The following is a 21,212-nucleotide window of genomic DNA, read 5'->3' on the forward strand; positions in this document are numbered from 1 at the left end:
ATATCTGTTGCCTTAGCGTTAGATTGCCTATCTCATTTAGATCCCTCCATTTATGCCCTTGATAATGGTGGGAGGGCTCCCATAAAAGATTTCATAAGGGGAGAACCCCATCTGCTTTGTGGGGCTACATCTGAATTTCAACAAAGTGATTGGAAACACCTGGTGCCAGTGTAGGTGGGTTTCCTGAAAGTTTACTCAATTGCAGCTTCAGGGTTCAGTTCATTCGTTCCACCTTCCTGGAGCTCTGGGGTCAGTATGCCTGTGTAACTTCCAGGTGATCTTTAACCCTTTGCCACCAGCTGCACCACCTCAGCCACAATGCTGGCCTGTTATCTGATCCCATAGTGATAGGGATCCCAAATCAAGGAATGATTTCTTTTAGAAGAAGTTGGGCCACTTCATGTGCCTTTTCTGTGTGAGCAGGGAAGGTTGCACCCAGTTTGAGAAAGTGCACACAAGGACCAACAGATATTTATAGCCTTGGACCCAGCGAAGCTCAATGAAGTCCACCATCATATTTTCAAATGGGGCTCCCCCAACACTCTGCACCCCAGGGACAGCCTTCAGTTGCTGAAGTAGGTTACTCTGAGCACATGTTTCACATTGCTCACAGTGATCAATTGTGCTAAATATTGTTGAGATTGAGCAAGATAACAGTAAAAAGAAGACTCACGTCTTTGGAAAACTAAGAGTTTGAAAGACACAGGTTACTGAGTTGTTAGGCTTTAAACTAATGAAAGGGGGTTGAGGAGAGAATGTGAAGTAAAAAAATAGTGATGACAATAATAGCCAAATGTAGGCTAAAGTTGATGCTTTTTAAAATTCAGATTACAGAACAAGCAAGGAGACATTTACTAGGAATAGAATATTTCAAAGGATTTGAACACAATATAAAAACTAATTCAGCGTTTAGTAAATAATATCATGAATAATTTTAAATCCTAATAAATAAGAGGGCATTTGTTACCAAAAATTTCAAAGTATAACCAACTAACTAAAAATAGAGATTTGTTAGACAATCTGAAATTACTATGTCATATTGGATAAAAGAGCACTAAAAATGAGAAATAGAGTCTACAATTAGGAAATTACATTGGAGATAATTTAGACAAGAACAAATTTCTGCAAAGAACTTATTATGGGAGAAATACCTGTACTTTTTAGAGAGTCTAGTCATAGTTTAATGTCAAATTGACTTAACCTTAAATAATGTTTAACCTAACAAAATATGGATATTGTATTCATACAGTGGCAATGACAAAACCTTTTTAGAAGAGAAAGGATTTTTCTCAATAAGATAGTAGCAAATCGAATTCAACGGCATATAAAAAGAATTATTCACCACGATCAAGTGGGATTCATTCCTGGGATACAGGGCTGGTTCAACATTCGCAAATCAATCAACGTGATACATCACATTAACAAAAAAAAAGAGAAGAACCATATGATCCTGTCAATCGATGCAGAAAAGGCCTTTGACAAAATCCAGCACCCTTTCTTAATAAAAACCCCTTAGAAAGTCGGGATAGAAGGAACATACTTAAAGATCATAAAAACCATTTATGAAAAGCCCACAGCTAACATCATCCTCAATGGGGAAAAACTGAGAGCTTTTTCCCTGAGATCAGGAACACGACAGGGATGCCCACTCTCACCACTGTTGTTTAACATAGGGCTGGAATTTCTAGCATCAGCAATCAGACAACAAAAGGAAATCAAAGGCATCAAAATTGGCAAAGATGAAGTCAAGCTTTTACTTTTTGCAGATGACATGATATTGTACATGGAAAATCCGATAGACTCCACCAAAAGTCTGCTAGAACTGATACATGAATTCAGCAAAGTTGCAGGATACAAAATCAATGTACAGAAATCAGTTGCATTCTTATACACTAACAATGAAGCAACAGAAAGACAAATAAAGAAACTGATCCCATTCACAATTGCACCAAGAAGCATAAAATACCTAGGAATAAATCTAACCAAAGATGTAAAGGATCTGTATGCTGAAAACTATACAAAGCATATGAAGGAAATTGAAGAAGATATAAAGAAATGGAAGGACATTCCCTGCTCATGGATTGGAAGAATAAATATTGTCAAAATGTCAATACTACCCAAAGCTATCTACACATTCAATGCAATCCCAATCAAAATTGCACCAGCATTCTTCTCGAAACTAGAACAAGCAATCCTAAAATTCATATGGAACCACAAAAGGCCCCGAATAGCCAAAGTAATTTTGAAGAAGAAGACCAAAGCAGGAGGCATCACAATCCCAGACTTTAGCCTCTACTACAAAGCTGTCATCATCAAGACAGCATGGTATTGGCACAAAAACAGACACATAGACCAATGGAATAGAATAGAAACCCCAGAACTAGACCCACAAACGTATGGCCAACTCATCTTTGACAAAGCAGGAAAGAACATCCAATGGAAAAAAGACAGTCTCTTTAACAAATGGTGCTGGGAGAACTGGACAGCAACATGCAGAAGATTGAAACTAGACCACTTTCTCACACCATTCACAAAAATAAACTCACAATGGATAAAGGACCTGAATGTGAGACAGGAAACCATCAAAACCTTAGAGGAGAAAGCAGGAAAAGACCTCTCTGACCTCAGCCATAGCAATCTCTTACTCGACACATCCCCAAAGGCAAGGGAATTAAAAGCAAAAATGAACTACTGGGACCTTATGAAGATAAAAAGCTTCTGCACAGCAAAGGAAACAACAAAACTAAAAGGCAACCGATGGAATGGGAAAAGATATTTGCAAATGACATATTGGACAAAGGGCTAGTATCCAAAATCTATAAAGAGCTCACCAAACTCCACACCCGAAAAACAAATAACCCAGTGAAGAAATGGGCAGAAAACATGAATAGACACTTCTCTAAAGAAGACATCCGGATGGCCAACAGGCACATGAAAAGATGCTCAACGTCGCTCCTTATCAGGGAAATAGAAATCAAAACCACACTCAGATATCACCTCACGCCAGTCAGAGTGGCCAAAATGAACAAATCAGGAGACTATAGATGCTGGAGAGGATGTGGAGAAACGGGAACCCTCTTGCACTGTTGGTGGGAATGCAAATTGGTGCAGCCGTTCTGGAAAGCAGTGTGGAGGTTCCTCAGAAAATTAAAAATAGACCTACCCTATGACCCAGCAATAGCACTGCTAGGAATTTACCCAAGGGATACAGGAGTACTGATGCATAGGGGCACTTGTACCCCAATGTTCATAGCACTCTCAACAATAGCCAAATTATGGAAAGAGCCTAAATGTCCATCAACTGATGAATGGATAAAGAAATTATGGTTTATATACACAATGGAATACTACGTGGCAATGAGAAAAAATGAAATATGGCCTTTTGTAGCAACGTGGATGGAACTGGAGAATGTGATGCTAAGTGAAATAAGCCATACAGAGAAAGACAGATACCATATGGTTTCACTCTTATGTGGATCCTGAGAAACTTAACAGGAACCCATGGGGGAGGGGAAGGAAAAAAAAAAAAAAAGAGGTTAGAGTGGGAGAGAGCCAAAGCATAAGAGACTGTTAAAAACTGAGAACAAACTGAGGGTTGATGGGGGGTGGGAGGGAGGGGAGTGTGGGTGATGGGTATTGAGGAGGGCACTTTTTGGGATGAGCACTGGGTGTTGTATGGAAACCAATTTGACAATAAATTTCATATATTAAAAAAAATAAAAAATAAAAAAAATAGAAGAGAAAGGATTTTATATTATTTTTTAATTGACCAAGAAACATTGAGACCTTTCCTGAGACAAAGTGTGGGAGTTTCCATAGATTCTTTTGAATAACATATATGAGTCTTTCAATCATGGGTATTTTATTTAACTTCTGGAAGACTAATTTGATAAATGAACACAAGCAAAACTGTGACCATAATCAAATAGAGAAGTCCATATTTATTATAATTTATTTTGTAAAAATTAATTTGAAACTGCTAAATTTATGGGCAGATTAACTGGCAAATTAGAGTAATCTTGTAAGAAAGATGTCATTGAGATACTCAAAAGACTATTAAGGGTGGGATGCAAAAAGAACTAAGTAATTAACTATAATCTGAAAAGACAAAATGTTCTTAAAGGTGTTATTCAAATTGGATGTTTAAAGGGAATGGTACAACCTTAGTAATTTAGGTAAGGATGATTGCAAGCAAAAGTAATACTGTTAATACCCTTACTTTGTTTTCAGAGTGTTCACAATGTAAAGAAATGTCCTCTACCACAACTCAGGACTGTACAGAGATTAGGCTAAAGATACATGTTTAGAAGATCTCAAGAACTTCAACTGGACCAATGAAAACTAAGTCTTCCTGAGTTTAAATTTTCACTAATCTTTTTAGCTGTGTATCCCTCAAACTGATTTTAGCCTCACTGACCATTGCTTCTACTGTGCATAATGTTAATAATAATGTTAATATCCGAGGGAAATCGGGAAGATGGTGGCATAGGAGGATGCTGGGCTCACCGCGCGTCCTGCTAATCACTTAGATTCCACCTACACCTGCCTAAATAACCCAGAAAACCACCAGAAGACTAGCAGACAGGAGTCTCCAGAGCCAAGCGCAGACGAGAGGCCCACGGAAGAGGGTAGGAAGGGTAGTGAGGCGGTGTGCACTACACGGACTGGCGGGAGGGAGCCAGGGCGGAGGGGCGGCCCGCCGCCAAGCAGAGCCCCCGAATCTGGCTTGAAAAGTGGAGGGCCCAGACGGGAGTGTGTTCCGACGGCAAGCGGGACTTAGCATCTGGGAGGTCATAAGTTAACAGCTCTGCTCAGAAAGCAGGAAGGCTGGAGGACAAAGGGAGGGAGAGTTGCTGAGCCCAGGGAAGACAGAGCTCAGTTTGGTGGGGAACAAAGGCGCTCGCCAGCGCCATCTCCCTCGCCCACCCCCAGCCAAAATCCCAAAGGGAACCGGTTCCTGCCAGGGAACTTGCTTGCTCCTCGCAAACACCCAACGCTGTGCTTCTGTGGAACCACCCCTCCGGCAGCGGGTCTGACTCCCTCCCGCTGCCACAGGGCCCCTCCTGAAGTGGATCACCTAAGGAGAAGCGATCTAAGCCTGCCCCTCCTGCCCCCGTGCACCTTGCCTACCCACCCCAGCTAATACGCCAGATCCCCAGCACCACAAGCCTGGCAGTGTGCAAGTAGCCCAGATGGGCCATGCCACCCCACAGTGAATCCCCCCCTAGGAGAGGGGAAGAGAAGGCACACACCAGTCTGACTGTGGCCCCAGCGGTGGGCTGGGGGCAGACATCAGGTCTGGCTGCGGCCCCGCCCACCAACTCCAGTTATACACCACAGCACAGGGGAGGTGCCCTGCAGGTCCGCACACCCCAGGGACTATCCAAAATGACCAAACGGAAGAATTCCCCTTAAAAGAATCTCCAGGAAATAACAACAGCTAATGAACTGATCAAAAAGGATTTAAATAATATAACAGAAAGTGAATTTAGAATAATAGTCATAAAATTAATCGCTGGGCTTGAAAACAGTATAGAGGACAGCAGAGAATCTCTTGCTACAGAGATCAAGGGACTAAGGAACAGTCAGGAGGAGCTGAAAAACGCTTTAAACGACATGCAAAATAAAATGGAAATGACCACGGCTCAGACTGAAGCGGCAGAGGAGAGAATAGGTGAACTAGAAGATAAAATTATGGAAAAAGAGGAAGCCGAGAAAAAGAAAGATAAAAAAATCCAGGAGTATGAGGAGAAAATTAGAGAACTAAGTGATACAATAAAAAGAAATAATATATGCATAATTGGTATCCCAGAGGAGGAAGAGAGAGGGAAAGGTGCTGAAGGTGTACTTGAAGAAATCATAGCTGAGAACTTCCCTGAACTGGGGAAGGAAAAAGGCATTGAAATCCAAGAGGCACAGAGAACTCCTTCAGACGTAACTTGAATCGATCTTCTGCACCACATATCATAGTGAAACTGGCAAAATACAAGGATGAAGAGAAAATTCTGAAAGCAGCAAGGGATAAACGTGCCCTAACATATAAAAGGAGACCTATAAGACTCGTGACTGATCTCTCTTTTGAAACTTGGCAGGCCAGAAAGGCATGGCAGGAGATCTTCAATGTGATGAACAGAAAAATATGCAGCCAAGAATCCTTTATCCAGCAAGTCTGTCATTTAGAATAGAAGGAGAGATAAAGGTCTTCCCAAACAAACAAAAACTGAAGGAATTTGTCACCACTAAACCAGCCCTACAAGAGATCCTAAGGGGGATCCTGTGAGACAAAGTACCAGAGACATCGCTAAAAGCATAAAACATACAGACATCACAATGACTCTAAACCCGTATCTTTCTATAATAACACTGAATGTAAATGGACTAAATGCACCAATCAAAAGACATAGGGTATCAGAATGGATAAAAAAAACAAGACCCATCTATTTGCTGTCTACAAGAGACTCATTTTAAAATTTTTTTTTTCAACGTTTATTTATTTTTGGGACAGAGAGAGACAGAGCATGAACGGGGGAGGGGCAGAGAGAGAGGTAGACACAGAATCGGAAACAGGCTCCAGGCTCTGAGCCATCAGCCCAGAGCCCGACACGGGGCTCGAACTCACGGACCGTAAGATCGTGACCTGGCTGAAGTCGGACGCTTAACCGACTGCGCCACCCAGGCGCCCCTACAAGAGACTCATTTTAAACCTGAGGACAACTTTAGATTGAGAGTGAGGGGATGGAGAACTATTTATCATGCTACTGGAAGCCAAAAGAAAGCTGGAGTAGCCATACTTATGTGAGACAAGCTAGACTTTAAATTAAAGGCTGTAACAAGAGATGAAGAAGGGCATTATATAATAATCACAGGGTCTATCCATCAGGAAGAGCTAACAGTTATAAATGTCTATGCACTGAATACGGGAGCCCCCAAATATATAAAACAATTACTCATAAACATAAGCAACCTTATTGATAAGAATGTTGTAATTGCAGGGGACTTTAACACTCCACTTACAGAAATGGATAGATCATCTAGACACACGGTCAATAAAGAAACAAGGGCCCTGAATGATACATTGGATCAGATGGACTTGACAGATATATTTAGAATTCTGCATCCCAAAGCAACAGAATATACTTTCTTCTCGAGTGCACATGGAACATTCTCCAAGATAGATCATATACTGTGTCACAAAACAGCCCTTCATAAGTATACAAGAATTGAAATCATACCATGCATACTTTCAGACCACAATGCTATGAAGCTTGAAATCAACCACAGGAAAAAGTCTGGAAAACCTCCAAAAGCATGGAGGTTAAAGAACACCCTACTAACGAATGAGTGGGTCAACCAGGCAATTAGAGAAGAAATAAAAAAAATATATGGAAACAAACGAAAATGAAAATACAACATCCAAACGCTTTGGGATGCAGCGAAGGCAGTCCTGAGAGGAAAATACATTGCAATCCAGGCCTATCTCAAGAAACAAGAAAAATCCCAAATGCAAAATCTAACAGCACACCTAAAAGAAATAGAAGCAGAACAGCAAAGGCAGCCTAAACCCAGCAGAAGAAGAGAAATAATAAAGATTAGAGCAGAAATAAACAATATAGAATCTAAAAAAACTGTAGAGCAGATCAATGAAACCAAGAGTTGGTTTTTTGAAAAAATAAACAAAATTGACAAACTTCTAGCCAAGCTTTTCAAAAAGAAAAGGGAGATGACCCAAATAGATAAAATCATGAAAGAAAATGGAATTATTACAACCAATCCCTCAGAGATACAAGCAATTATCAGGGAATACTATGAAAAATTATATGCCAACAAATTGGACAACCTGGAAGAAATGGACAAATTCCTAAACACCCACACTCTTCCATAACTCAATCAGGAGGAAATAGAAAGCTTGAACAGACCCATAACCAGCACAGAAATTGAATCGGTTATCAAAAATCTCCCAACAAATAAGAGTCCAGGACCAGATGGCTTCCCAGGGGAGTTCTACCAGACGTTTAAAGCAGAGATAATACCTATCCTACTCAAGCTATTCCAAGAAATAGAAAGGGAAGGAAAACTTCCAGACTCATTCTATGAAGCCAGTATTACTTTGATTCCTAAACTAGACAGAGACCCAGTAAAAAAAGAGAACTACAGGCCAATATCCCTGAAGAATATGGATGCAAAAATTCTCAATAAGATACTAGCAAATCGAATTTAACAGCATATAAAAAGAATTATTCACCATGATCAAGTGGGATTCATTCCTGGGATGCAGGGCTGGTTCAACATTCGCAAATCAATCAACGTGATACATCACATTAATAAAAGAAAAGATAAGAACCATATGATCCTGTCAATCGATGCAGAAAAGGCCTTTGACAAAATCCAGCACCCTTTCTTAATAAAAACCCTTGAGAAAATCGGGATAGAAGGAACATACTTAAACATCATAAAGCCATTTATGAAAAGCCCACAGCTAACATCATCCTCAATGGGGAAAAACTGAGAGCTTTTTCCCTGAGATCAGGAACACGACAGGGATGTCCACTCTCACCGCTCTTGTTTAACATAGTGTTGGAAGTTCTAGCATCAGCAATCAGACAACAAAAGGAAATCAAAGGTATCAGAATTGGCAAAGATGAAGTCAAGCTTTCACTTTTTGCAGATGACATGATATTGTACATGGAAAATCCGATAGACTCCACCAAAAGTCTGCTAGAACTGATGCATGAATTCAGCAAAGTTGCAGGATACAAAATCAATGTACAGAAATCAGTTGCATTCTTATACACTAACAATGAAGCAACAGAAAGACAAATAAAGAAACTGATCCCATTCACAATTGCACCAAGAAGCATAAAATACCTAGGAATAGATCTAACCAAAGATGTAAAAGATCTGTATGCTGAAAACTATAGAAAGCTTATGAAGGTAATTGAAGACGATATGAAGAAATGGAAAGACATTCCCTGCTCATGGATTGGAAGAATAAATTGTCAAAATGTCAATACTACCCAAAGCTATCTACACATTCAATGCAATCCCAATCAAAATTGCACCAGCATTCTTCTCAAAAGTAGAACAAGCAATCCTAAAATTCATATGGAACCACAAAAGGCCCCGAATAGCCAAAGTAATTTTGAAGAAGAAGACCAAAGCAGGAGGCATCACAATCCCAGACTTTAGCCTCTACTACAAAGCTGTCATCATCAAGACAGCATGGTATTGGCACAAAAACAGACACATAGACCAATGGAATAGAATAGAAACCCCAGAACTAGACCCACAAACGTATGGCCAACTCATCTTTGACAAAGCAGGAAAGAACATCCAATGGAAAAAAGACAGTCTCTTTAACAAATGGTGCTGGGAGAACTGGACAGCAACATGCAGAAGATTGAAACTAGACCACTTTCTCACACCATTCACAAAAATAAACTCACAATGGATAAAGGACCTGAATGTGAGACAGGAAACCATCAAAACCTTAGAGGAGAAAGCAGGAAAAGACCTCTCTGACCTCAGCCATAGCAATCTCTTACTCGACACATCCCCAAAGGCAAGGGAATTAAAAGCAAAAATGAACTACTGGGACCTTATGAAGATAAAAAGCTTCTGCACAGCAAAGGAAACAACAAAACTAAAAGGCAACCGATGGAATGGGAAAAGATATTTGCAAATGACATATTGGACAAAGGGCTAGTATCCAAAATCTATAAAGAGCTCACCAAACTCCACACCCGAAAAACAAATAACCCAGTGAAGAAATGGGCAGAAAACATGAATAGACACTTCTCTAAAGAAGACATCCGGATGGCCAACAGGCACATGAAAAGATGCTCAACGTCGCTCCTTATCAGGGAAATAGAAATCAAAACCACACTCAGATATCACCTCACGCCAGTCAGAGTGGCCAAAATGAACAAATCAGGAGACTATAGATGCTGGAGAGGATGTGGAGAAACGGGAACCCTCTTGCACTGTTGGTGGGAATGCAAATTGGTGCAGCCGTTCTGGAAAGCAGTGTGGAGGTTCCTCAGAAAATTAAAAATAGACCTACCCTATGACCCAGCAATAGCACTGCTAGGAATTTACCCAAGGGATACAGGAGTACTGATGCATAGGGGCACTTGTACCCCAATGTTTATAGCAGCACTCTCAACAATAGCCAAATTATGGAAAGAGCCTAAATGTCCATCAACTGATGAATGGATACAGAAATTGTGGTTTATATACACAATGGAGTACTACGTGGCAATGAGAAAAAATGAAATATGGCCTTTTGTAGCAACGTGGATGGAACTGGAGAGTGTGATGCTAAGTGAAATAAGCCATACAGAGAAAGACAGATACCATATGTTTTCACTCTTATGTGGATCCTGAGAAACTTAACAGAAACCCATGGGGGAGGGGAAGGAAAAAAAAAAAAAGAGAGGTTAGAGTGGGAGAGAGCCAAAGCATAAGAGACTCTTAAAAACTGAGAACAAACGGAGGGTTGATGTGGGTGCGAGGGCGGGGACGGTGGGTGATGGGTATTGAGGAGGGCACCTTTTGGGATGAGCACTGGGTGTTGTATGGAAACCAATTTGATAATAAATTTCATATACTGAAAAAAAATAAAAAAAATAAAAAATAATTAAAAAAATAATGTTAATATCCTCTATGGTAAATAACTAGCAGTTGACAGACATTAAAATATATAAATAAAGCATTTTAGAATGACAATGATAAATTAATGCCTTAGCTTGAACAGTGTGTCTAACACAAACTCATTTGGATTGATACTGAAAGAATTAAAACAACAACAACAACAAACACCATTGAGAATCTTAGGCTTCACTCTATTAGATTTTCTCAATATGTCATATGTATCTTTTATTATTTTTCTGTGCTTTTTTAATTTCTAAAATTAGATAATGCTCCCGCATCATTAGATTGGCTTTCTCAAAATAGAAACAGTATAGGTATATGGACGCCTGGGTGGCTCTGTCAGTTAAGCCTCCAACTCTTGATTTCAGTCAAGTCATGATCTTGCAGTTTGAGAGTTTGAGCCCCATGTCTGGCTCTGCACTGACCGCATGGAGTCTGCTTGGGAGTCTCTCTTCCTGTCTCTCTGCCCCTCTCCTGCTCACTAGTGTGCTCTCTCATAAGAAAGAAATAAACTTAAAAAAAGTATATACATAAATGATCATGGAAAAAATGTAATCAATGGTTTCATTAACTATTATTCCTGAAATCATTCATGACTCAAATATCTTTTAAGATCCAGTTCATTAATGAACTGTTCAGAAGTATTTAGAGAGTATTTTTCAAAATATTCAAATCAAGACCCATAGTTAAGATAAAAAGAAATGAAAAAAAAAGGCCTAATGCACATACATTTCTATTAAAAAACATGAAACATGATATGTAACTGTGAAAATGTTTTTATTATATTTAATGTTTTACATTTTTTCCATGACACAGAAAAGTTTTGAAACCCTGAAATTCTAAATTATGACCTACAGTTCAAAAATCTGTAGGTAAAGCTTTACTTTAATTCTACTATTTTGATTTTACTGGGATAACTATCTATGTTTATATCTATGTCTATAAAAATCTGAAAAGAATAAATATACTGAGTTACCATTGTTTTTCCAAATTACACTTATAGTTTCCAGTTAGCTCCAGAGTATCCCATGTTGTTGAAGAGATTTTTTGAGCATAGAAACACCAAATAAGTTTGAATTTCATAATTAATTTTTAAAATATAGCAGTGAAATAACACATTTTGTCACCTATAATTGATACACTTATAAACGCTAACAATTTTCTAATAGAAACTAAAAAACTAATTTCTAAGGAATCTACTTAGACACATGAACAATTTTTAAATAGACAACATTTTCTAATTTGAGCATCAACACTAATCTTTAATCTCTGCCAAAATTTTCCTCTCATTTTGTTAGAGTATGCAGCAATAATTTGGTAGTGTTACAAAAACTATAAATGAATATTAGTTGTAAGTACGTTCAACTAAAATAAAGATGTAATACTTTATGTTGTATGTTACATCACATATAATATAAATAAAAAGATATTTTGATCCTTGACTAGCATTCAAAGACAACAGAGACCGATTGAAAATCTCAACTCCATTTCTTTCAGATATTTATAGGAAATGGAAGTGAGATGAGAAAAAATATCTGTTAAAGGTTATCAATAAAATTATCTTCTTTGGAACAAAGATTTTTTTTGTAAATATAGCTTGAGAAGGTATAAAGATGAATATCAAAGACATGAAAGCAAAAAAACATTGAAAGAAACTATGTATTGGAAGCTATAATTAGATTCATTGATATTATTGGGGTTCCTTTGTTCATTTGCATTATACATTATGCAACAGGATATTCATTTGCTTGAGAAAGAAACAACCCTTTGTATCATGTTCATGAAGGCTTTTTTCACTTGCTGGTTCCGTAAAGTGTAAATGAAAGGATTTAAAAGTGGGGCAATGGAGGTATTGAGCACTGCAATTCCCTTGGAAAAAGATATTCTTTGTTTGACTGACGGCTTAAAGTACATGAAGATACAGCTGCCATAAGAAAGAGATATCACAATCATGTGAGAGGAACATGTTGAAAAAGCCTTTTTCTTCTGATTAGTTGAAGGGATTTTTAGAATTGTTAATGCAATAAAGCTGTATGATATTATCACCATTACCAATGTGACCACAAGTGTCACTGATGCAGAAATGAATCCCATGGTCTCTAAGAGCTGTGTGTCTGAGCAGGAGATCTGCAGCAGGGGAGTTGTATCACAGTAGAAATGATCAACAACGTTGGAGGCACAGAAGTCAAGGTTTATGCCTAAGAGGAGAGGTGGAAAGATGACAAAAAACCCAGCAAGCCAACAACAGAAGACAAGTTGCATGCAGATCTTACTGCTCATGATGGTTGTGTAGTACAGGGGCTTACAGATGGCAACATAGCGGTCATAGGACATGGCTGCCAGCAAGTAAAATTCAGATGCACCAAGAAGGAAGGCAAAAAACACTTGAGTAACACAACAATTAAAGGAAATGGTTTTGTTCCCAGTTGCCATAGCAACCAACAATTTGGGAATGCATGTGGTAGTATAGGAAATTTCTAGGAAGGAAAAATTCCGAAGGAAAAAATACATGGGGGTCTTGAGGGTGATATCCACCAGGGTGAGTGTGATGATAAGCAGATTGCCAGTGACACTTAGCAGGTAGGTGAGAAGCAGGAAGACAAATAGCACAACTTTCAATTGTGGGTCATCAGTCAAACCTGCCAGGATAAACACTGTCACTTGTGTGTGATTTCCCATTACTGTCCTCTACTTTTCCAGGTCTAAATAGAAAAGAAAGAAAGAAATTGATAGTCCTAAGGGGAAAATAGCAGTGGTAACTAGTGTCTAAAGTAAAATTAGGAAAGCAATCTTTCAGATAGAGTAACACCATTCATATTTTAGGAGGTTATGCCAGGAAGAACAATACTTTGCATTTCCAAAGTATCTGGATAGAGAATTTTATGTTTACTTTGCAATTCTGCCAGAGAATAATGATAGCGATGATTGATATGATAGCGGTTGTTGACTGTTTTTATATGAGGGAAGTTAGAAGGACTTTTAAAGCATGCACAAATGCTTCTTCTCTCTTGATTTTAGCAAGAATTGAAATGGATGCCATTTCTTATTCAATTAAGAGCTTTGCATTCAGAACCAAAATGATTATTGTCATTAAAATTATATCAGAAAATAGTTTTCATAAAATATACACCACACACACACCTCACCATCATCAATAGACAGGGTTATATAACTTTACCATTTTACTTAATCAAATTCAAATGCCTGATTCTTCTGTCATTTACTTTCATGGCTAATGAGATACAGTTTCCAATAAGTGAATATGAAACATCATGAATAGTTTTATTTTCTGTCCTTAGTAGTATCTCCATCCCATCAAACTCTGTTATCATTCCCACTCTTCCCACGTTGTACTCCCAAACAAAATCAGCAGGAATATTCTGGTAATATTTGTGTGTCTAATAAGAAACTGCAGTCTTCCTAAGTTATGATTCTGAAAAATGAAAAAAAAATGAGAGTAATGGATATAGAAGCATATAGAAATATATAAATATGAGTTCAGGAAATCATATGAAGTGGGAGAAAGATAAAGATAAATCTGTATGGAAACCTAGAGATATAGAAGGGATTTTTAGAAATAGGTTATTGAGCTTAAGGAAGAAATTAAATTAGTAAGAAAAATTGAAAGAAGATTAAGACATTTAAATTAGTAATAATCCTGAAATTAAAAATATGTAAGTTTGTAAGTATTAATAAATACAAATTATAAGAAAATATTTGTCATGAAATTTCTCTCTCTGCTTCTATGCTTTACACTTACCATTTTAATCTTTCTGTAAAATACAGACTGAAAAGATGAACAATTTGAGGTCAGCATGGCTTAAAAGAGATGAACAGTATTTGGTAAATTTCAAATACAATGAATCACAGAATAGTGTTGGCAAAATTTTAGGAGGCATGTATTCCTTATCATAAGGATATTCAAATGTTTGGCTAAAATGTAATTAAATGTTAACTATAGATAACAGTAGTCATCTCAACATATGGCATATATTAGAGACAATCAGATTGTTCTGGTTTGCACAGCTAGCAAATTGGACACCAAGATTAAGTTTGAAAGAGTGTTTTTCCCTACGTTGTGCTCTGAAAAATAACAACTTCTACCAATGATTATAGGACAGCTTATTGTGCTTTTTTCTTTTTTTAATAATGATTCTAAGGAAGATTTCTTTCCTTGGTGCCTTCATATCAAACATATAAAATAAATAAGGTTTAGTAATGGGCCATAGATAAGACAATGTTTTCTGTTTTGAGAATATCAATATAATTATTTCAATCTCTAAAACATAGAATATAATTTCAAAGATATATACATAAATAAAAATAAACATAGAGTACAAATAAAAATTGTTTCCAGTTATATCTAAAAGTGTAGGTAAAAAATAAGATCTGTTGTCAAATTCATGTTAATAATGTAGACATATATGGGTATAAAAGAAAGGACAGTTGTTTTTCCTGGACATTCCTCTTACATTCACATAATTGTGAAACGATTAATCATAAATTTTTCTTCATTTACACAAATTACTCCAAAGGCAACAACTGTAGGAATGTTATATCTAAAACACCTAAATCAGAGTTTTACTATGTCAGATTATTTCTTTGTCCAACTACAACAGTTACACCCACCAACTATCCCCAACACATATTGTACAAAAATTAACAAAGCTCACACTACAAAACCATTAGAAGTCAAGCTTATGTTAAATATTATGAATATTAGTGAAATTTTAAAAAGGTAAAGTTTTTCAAAACTAAATTTTCATTGTATTCTGTCTTTTTTCATGATTTCCCCTTAATCAAAATTTGAAGGTTAGAAAAATAAGGTTAATACCATAATGGTAAAAATAAGACAAAATGGGTTAAAACAAATCTAATGGAAATATGGTCTTTAAATTTTCGACATACCAATTTTTTCATCCTTTTGAGTCCTAATCAGTCTGCCAAAAGCACTTTAAAAATCAAACACATTTTTGAAGATATTAAACAGATTTATTCCAGCAAATTATCTCTGCTTCAATATTTAACTCTTTTATCATCATGCTGAACAGACCACAGTGATAATTCCATTCTTCTCTGTAGGATTCTCCCTCTACCCCACAATCTGTGACTGATTTTCTTACTTATTTATGGCAACTTTGTAAATGGTTTTAAAAGGTTTTTTTTTTTCAGAGTTTTAGACTATTAAATTTCCCTGTCACTACAATTGACTTATTTATGTTTTGAGTGCTTTTCTTGGTATTATTCACAGTGCCATATGAAATTCATCGGCACTTGATCTCATTTAATATTTATACTGTCTGTATCTTCAAAGAAAATATCTAAAGATTATGAGGAGTCCCCAGAGGATATGAGATCCAAGAAGACCGTTCTCAAAGGGTCACAAATTTATACATTACGCACGAGTTCTCCCTAGGCACTAAATACTTAAAAAAAAATAAATTATATACTTTTTTTTCAAAACTGCTTTTAACTCTGTCTCCAAAGCTTTCAGTATAGATTTCCCTAATGTGTGTTTGCCCTTCCACACAGATGTGTTTTGAAACCCTAAATACATAGATAACAAACTAGAAGTCAAAAAAGAAAATTTCAGTTGATAATAACAAGTGACAATATTAGTTGGAGAAGTTATTAACCTGTCATAGAAAAAGTTGCACCTGAAATATCTAACATTTTATTCCATATAATCATTTCGTTTTTATTCTGAATTCAGTCTTTCCTCCAAATCGTCTTTACAATCTGATCTTATAGATCTTAAGACTGATTATTTCATAACACCCAAGCATTCTCCACTTTCTCTGTATTAATGGAATATTTGTCTCTGTCTACAACTAGCCTTCCTTGCAACTGGTTGTGACCATGTGACTAAATTATGAGCAAAGGACATAAGTGGAGATGTGCAATTTCCTTTGACTGTTCTTTGATAAGAGGGGTTTGCCCTTCTCTTCCTCTCTGCTAGTCCCTCACACTGTTGTGATGCAGGTTGGATGGCAAACCATTTGGAACCATGAGTATGAGCAAGCACATGAGGAATACACTGGCCATTCAATACGGGACAGCAGACCCACGTTCCTAACACCATTGCAGGTCCTACCAGCTAAGAAACACAGTGACTTCATAGAAGAGTTCCATGATGTGATATTTGTCTTTCTTACACTCTACCAAATCTATGGTATTAATCAAAACCCGAGAAGGGTCTGAACTTTTACCTAGAGTCTAACAGGTTGGCCCACCATCATTTCATAGATACTGATGGAGAGGCAAGCCTACCAGGTCAGCAACAGAAAACTTTATTATGTATTATATAGCAGGAAGCAGGAGCTTCATGTTCTCATCTGTTCTCCTGACCCCTAAATTCTCTTCAAGGAAGGGCCCTAACCCTAATAGATATTGTTATTTACACAATGCACCTACATTTAAAGCTGAGTAACACCAGGTTAGGAAATTCTCAGTCTTGTGAAGAGAAAATCTGCTTAATTTTGCCCTACTAGAAGAGAGTGTCTTTAATATACTGCTAAGGGGAAAAATAGGCCAAATCTATTACAAAACATTCTTGAAAACAGAGTCCAGAACAAAAGCTATCACAACATGTGGAAATGTTTCAGAATTTCCTTCCACCAAATCCACCCCTCATTTCTATACCAACTTGGCTTCAGCTGCAAATTCCCCTAAGCATGTTCCTATGTTAACCTCTCTGATTAACCTTCAGGTCTCTCTTATTACTCCCAAGGTACCACAGTGTTTTCCAACAAGATGCCAACCAATGTCCAGCCCTCACACAGGAAGTATAAACCCAAGAGTGCATGAGGTCTCCTAGAAAGAGTTTACAATTTTAGAGGTTGGCAGCCACATTAAGCGTGCATCATTCAGATTACAGGTTAGCAAGCCTCCCATGTAACTTCCAGCTGGCTGATAAGCCTTAGAGCTCCCAATTCAGTAACTTATTTTTGGAGGGACTGCTTAAGTGTATTTAATCCAATTTGTTCTATTTGTTCAAGCCATTAGCCATGTGACATTTGTCTGCTTCATTATGACTCAAAATACGACTGAGGAAGACATTTGGAAGTGTTTTTCCCAACTAAAATAAAAAACACAAGAAAAAACGTACTAGTGAGGATGTGGAGAAAAACAGAACCCCCATGCACTGTTGGTAGGAATGCAAACTGATGCAGCCACTGTGGGAAACAGTTTGGAGCTTCCTCAAACATTAAAAATAGAACTACTCTATGATCCAGGAATTCCACCAAGGAATATGAAAACACTAATTCAAAAGGATGTATGTACCCCTATATTCATTGTAGTACTTTAGCCAAATTATGGAAGCAGCCCAAGTGTCCACTGATAGATAATAGATAAAGAAGAGGTGGTAAATATAAAAGAATATTATTCAGCCACAAAAAGAATGAAATCCTGTCGTCTGCAACAACATGGATGGATCCAGAAGATATTGTTCTAAATAAAATAAGTCAGAGAAAAATACCATATGATTTCACTCATATGTGAAAGTTAAGAAACAAAACAAAGAAAGAAAGAAAAAGAGACACACCAAGAAACAGGCTCTTTAGAGAACAAATAGAGGGTCACCAGAGGGGAGATGGATAGGGAATGGGTGAAATAGGTGAAGGGATCAAGAGTACATTTATGATGAGCACTAAATAATATATACAATTGTTGAATCACTATACTGTACACCTGAAACCAATATTATACTATATGTTAATTTACTGGAATTAAAATAAATTTTAAAAAGAAGTATTTTGGAGCACCTGGGTGGCTCAGTTGGTTAAGCTTCTGACTTTGGCTCAGGTCATGATCTCAGGGTTCATGAGTTTGAGCCCCGTGTCAGGCTTTGAGCTGTCAGCTCTGAGCTGGAGCCTGCTTCAGATTCTGTGTCTCCGTCTCTCTCTCTCTGCCCCTCCTCTGCTCTCTCTCTCTCTTAAAGATCAATAAATAGTAAAAAAAAAAAAAATTAAAATTAAATAAAAAATAAAAAGAATTATTTTGCCTAAGGGTGAAGGTAGGTGTATGGGGGTGACCAGGAGGTACTGGAGTGGCCCCCTCTTGTCTCTGCTATCCTCAGAGACCATCTGGTAGAGGATGGCAGACCTAACAGGTAAATTTAAGGCTCTTGCATTGGAGTATTTGTCTTCTGGAGGAAGGCAGGTATCTTGCCTGATACTAGGTTTTTCTCTCTCTCCACTTCTACAAAATCTGAGTGGTCCATTCCAGTAGCTATAATTGCATCTAGTTTCCAGTTATCCCCTACTCACACTGAGACCTTTCATCTAGAAAGATCAGGTGCAGGAGGGACAAGGACATTTTTTTAAAACTTATCCAGAATTAAACTTGAATCCACTAGACCCCTTGTGGCCATATTCCCACCTGGAATGTGTACCAACCTGACTGATTTGAGTTTGTTTAAAGCAATAATATGACAATGTATTGGGTGATATCACATTAAATTTATTAGAATTGTACCCTTAGGTTTCTGTAGACTGACAGTTTCTCAGACATTTCTTATTTTTTATAACCTAGACAGTTCTGAGAAGTACTTGTCAGGCATTTTCTAGAATCTCCCTTTATTGGAATGTGTCTGGAGTATCTGTTCTGGATGCCCTCAGGTGATAGAGCAAGGGAATATATATTTATATCTATCCAGATTTATACACAATTATGCATTTACATGTGATTCATTCTGTATCTATGTTATGCTACACATGAATTCATACTAGTATCTTCAACTTTAACCCAATATCACATGAATCATTCTACCTTTGTCCTCTTGCTCCTATGTATTACTCCAACAGTGAAACAATGGCTTCCTCCATCTGCAATTGACTTAATTATTCAGTTCCAATAGAAATGTCCAGTAGGAAGCAACTATATCAACTAGAGTATAGGGCTTATGACTTGAGTCTTACTGATTCACTCATTTCCATCCATAGATTAGTATCATTTCCCCTACTCCCTTCAGTGAAGTTGTTTCTTACATTCAGAATACAATTAAATCCTCTGCATTCCATTTGAAGATCCTGGATTTAATTTTTTTTTAATTTTCACACATTGGAGTTATTCTTTGTGTTGCAATGTTCTTTTTACTTGTTTTTACAACTGTAGTGTGATATACCCATCTTCATGGCATCATATTCAATAACTTTACTACGCTAAAAAAAACAACTGTGCTTCAACTGTTCAACCCTCCAGCTCCCAAGTCCTGGCAATCACTGATCTGTTTACTTTCTCTATAAATTTGTCTCTTTTAGAATAGGATAGAAGTTCAATCATACACTGTATAACATTTGAAGTCGGCTGACTTTTACTTAAGGGTGTGCATTTAACATTCATCTATGTCTTTTTATGGCTTGATAGCTTATTCCTTTTGCTGTATGTTTAGCCATTTGCCTTTTGAATAGCCTGTGAATTGCTTTCATTTTTTGCCAATTATATATAAAACACACATATGTTATATATATGCATTATATATAAAATATATAAACATATAAAATATTATGTATATCATTTACATCCAAAGTCAGGTTTGGTGCGTCCTTGGCCATCCTCTTTCCACCTAGAGGAGTAAACAATAACTGAAAGCAGTGATCTGTTGGATAGTTTCAATCCTACCTCCTGAGCCTCAGGCTCATTAAGAGGTAAGTAAGTTAGGGACTCAGATCTCTTCATTTACTACCTGCTCAAGAGCATCTATAATTGGATGAGGGATCTTTCACATTCCTAACCTTGCCCATGGATGATCCCTGTGCTCTCCTTTTCCAGAGAGCCATATTTTTTCTAGCAATTTATCTTCTTCAACAAAACTGTCAAGAACTTGGAGGGAGATAATAGGTCACCCAACCACAGTTTCATAGATTCTGGCAGAAAACACAAGACTCCTGAGTCAGAGACAATAGATATTACTACTCACAGCATAGCAGGTGGCATAGACTTCATGTTTGCAACAGTTCCCCTTGCCTCCCAGTCCCCACACAGAGCAATGCAGAGAGGACGCACATGGACGCTTAACATACAATAGGTGTGTGTCAGAGCTGAGAAACTCTGAGCTTGGAAAAAATCACAGTATTTAAAGAGGCTGCTACCAAACCTGGCCAATATTGCCATATGCAGAGGCATGATCTTTCTAATCCTGGTCAGGAAAAAAGTCTCCCTTGTTGCCTAGAGGGAGATATAATCTCTATCTTCATGGCTGGATGCTATAAAAACAGTTGTAAAAATAATCTAGAGCAAGAGCTAATACAAGATATGTATGTAGCAAGTCCATGGAAAATTGGCACTCAGTAGTCATGAAAGCACAAGGGGTTGCATGAAATATACGCTTAAGGAGGGTTTTTTTTTTTTTGAAGTAGTTTTCTGACCTTGAAGTGTTTGAAGATACGGCTGTGACCATAATAAGACATCAGGAATCCATGGCATCAAGTATTGACAGAGTTACTTAGATTATCACTTAGGAAGAAATTTACATTAAAGGATAACCTTTTCCAAACTAAATGGAGATGATAGCAATATGATAAATGTGACAGATATATAGTCACTATAGTGCTATGAGG

The 21,212-nt window shown here is 37.4% G+C and overlaps 2 protein-coding genes across 5 annotated transcripts in view; both read right to left on the reverse strand.

Moving 5' to 3' along the window:
* Window positions 1–21,212, reverse strand: part of LOC112863862 (olfactory receptor 6C1) — a 174,536-nt gene that overhangs the window by 90,734 nt on the left and 62,590 nt on the right. The gene's annotated exons all lie outside the window — the stretch shown is intronic.
* Window positions 12,391–13,779, reverse strand: LOC112863886 (olfactory receptor 6C74-like). The gene has a single exon (XM_025927000.2). The coding sequence runs from the start codon at window positions 13,327–13,329 to the stop codon at window positions 12,391–12,393; it is 939 nt and encodes a 312-aa protein (XP_025782785.1). The 5' UTR covers window positions 13,330–13,779.

This window comes from Puma concolor, chromosome B4 (genome assembly GCF_028749965.1).
Source record: "Puma concolor isolate L17-30 chromosome B4, mPumCon1.1.hap2, whole genome shotgun sequence".
Taxonomy (NCBI): domain Eukaryota; kingdom Metazoa; phylum Chordata; class Mammalia; order Carnivora; family Felidae; genus Puma; species Puma concolor.

Bases quoted from the DNA above. Each gene is read 5' to 3' on its own strand.
- LOC112863886 (XM_025927000.2), bottom strand. From the start codon at position 13,329: ATGGGAAATCACACACAAGTGACAGTGTTTATCCTGGCAGGTTTGACT.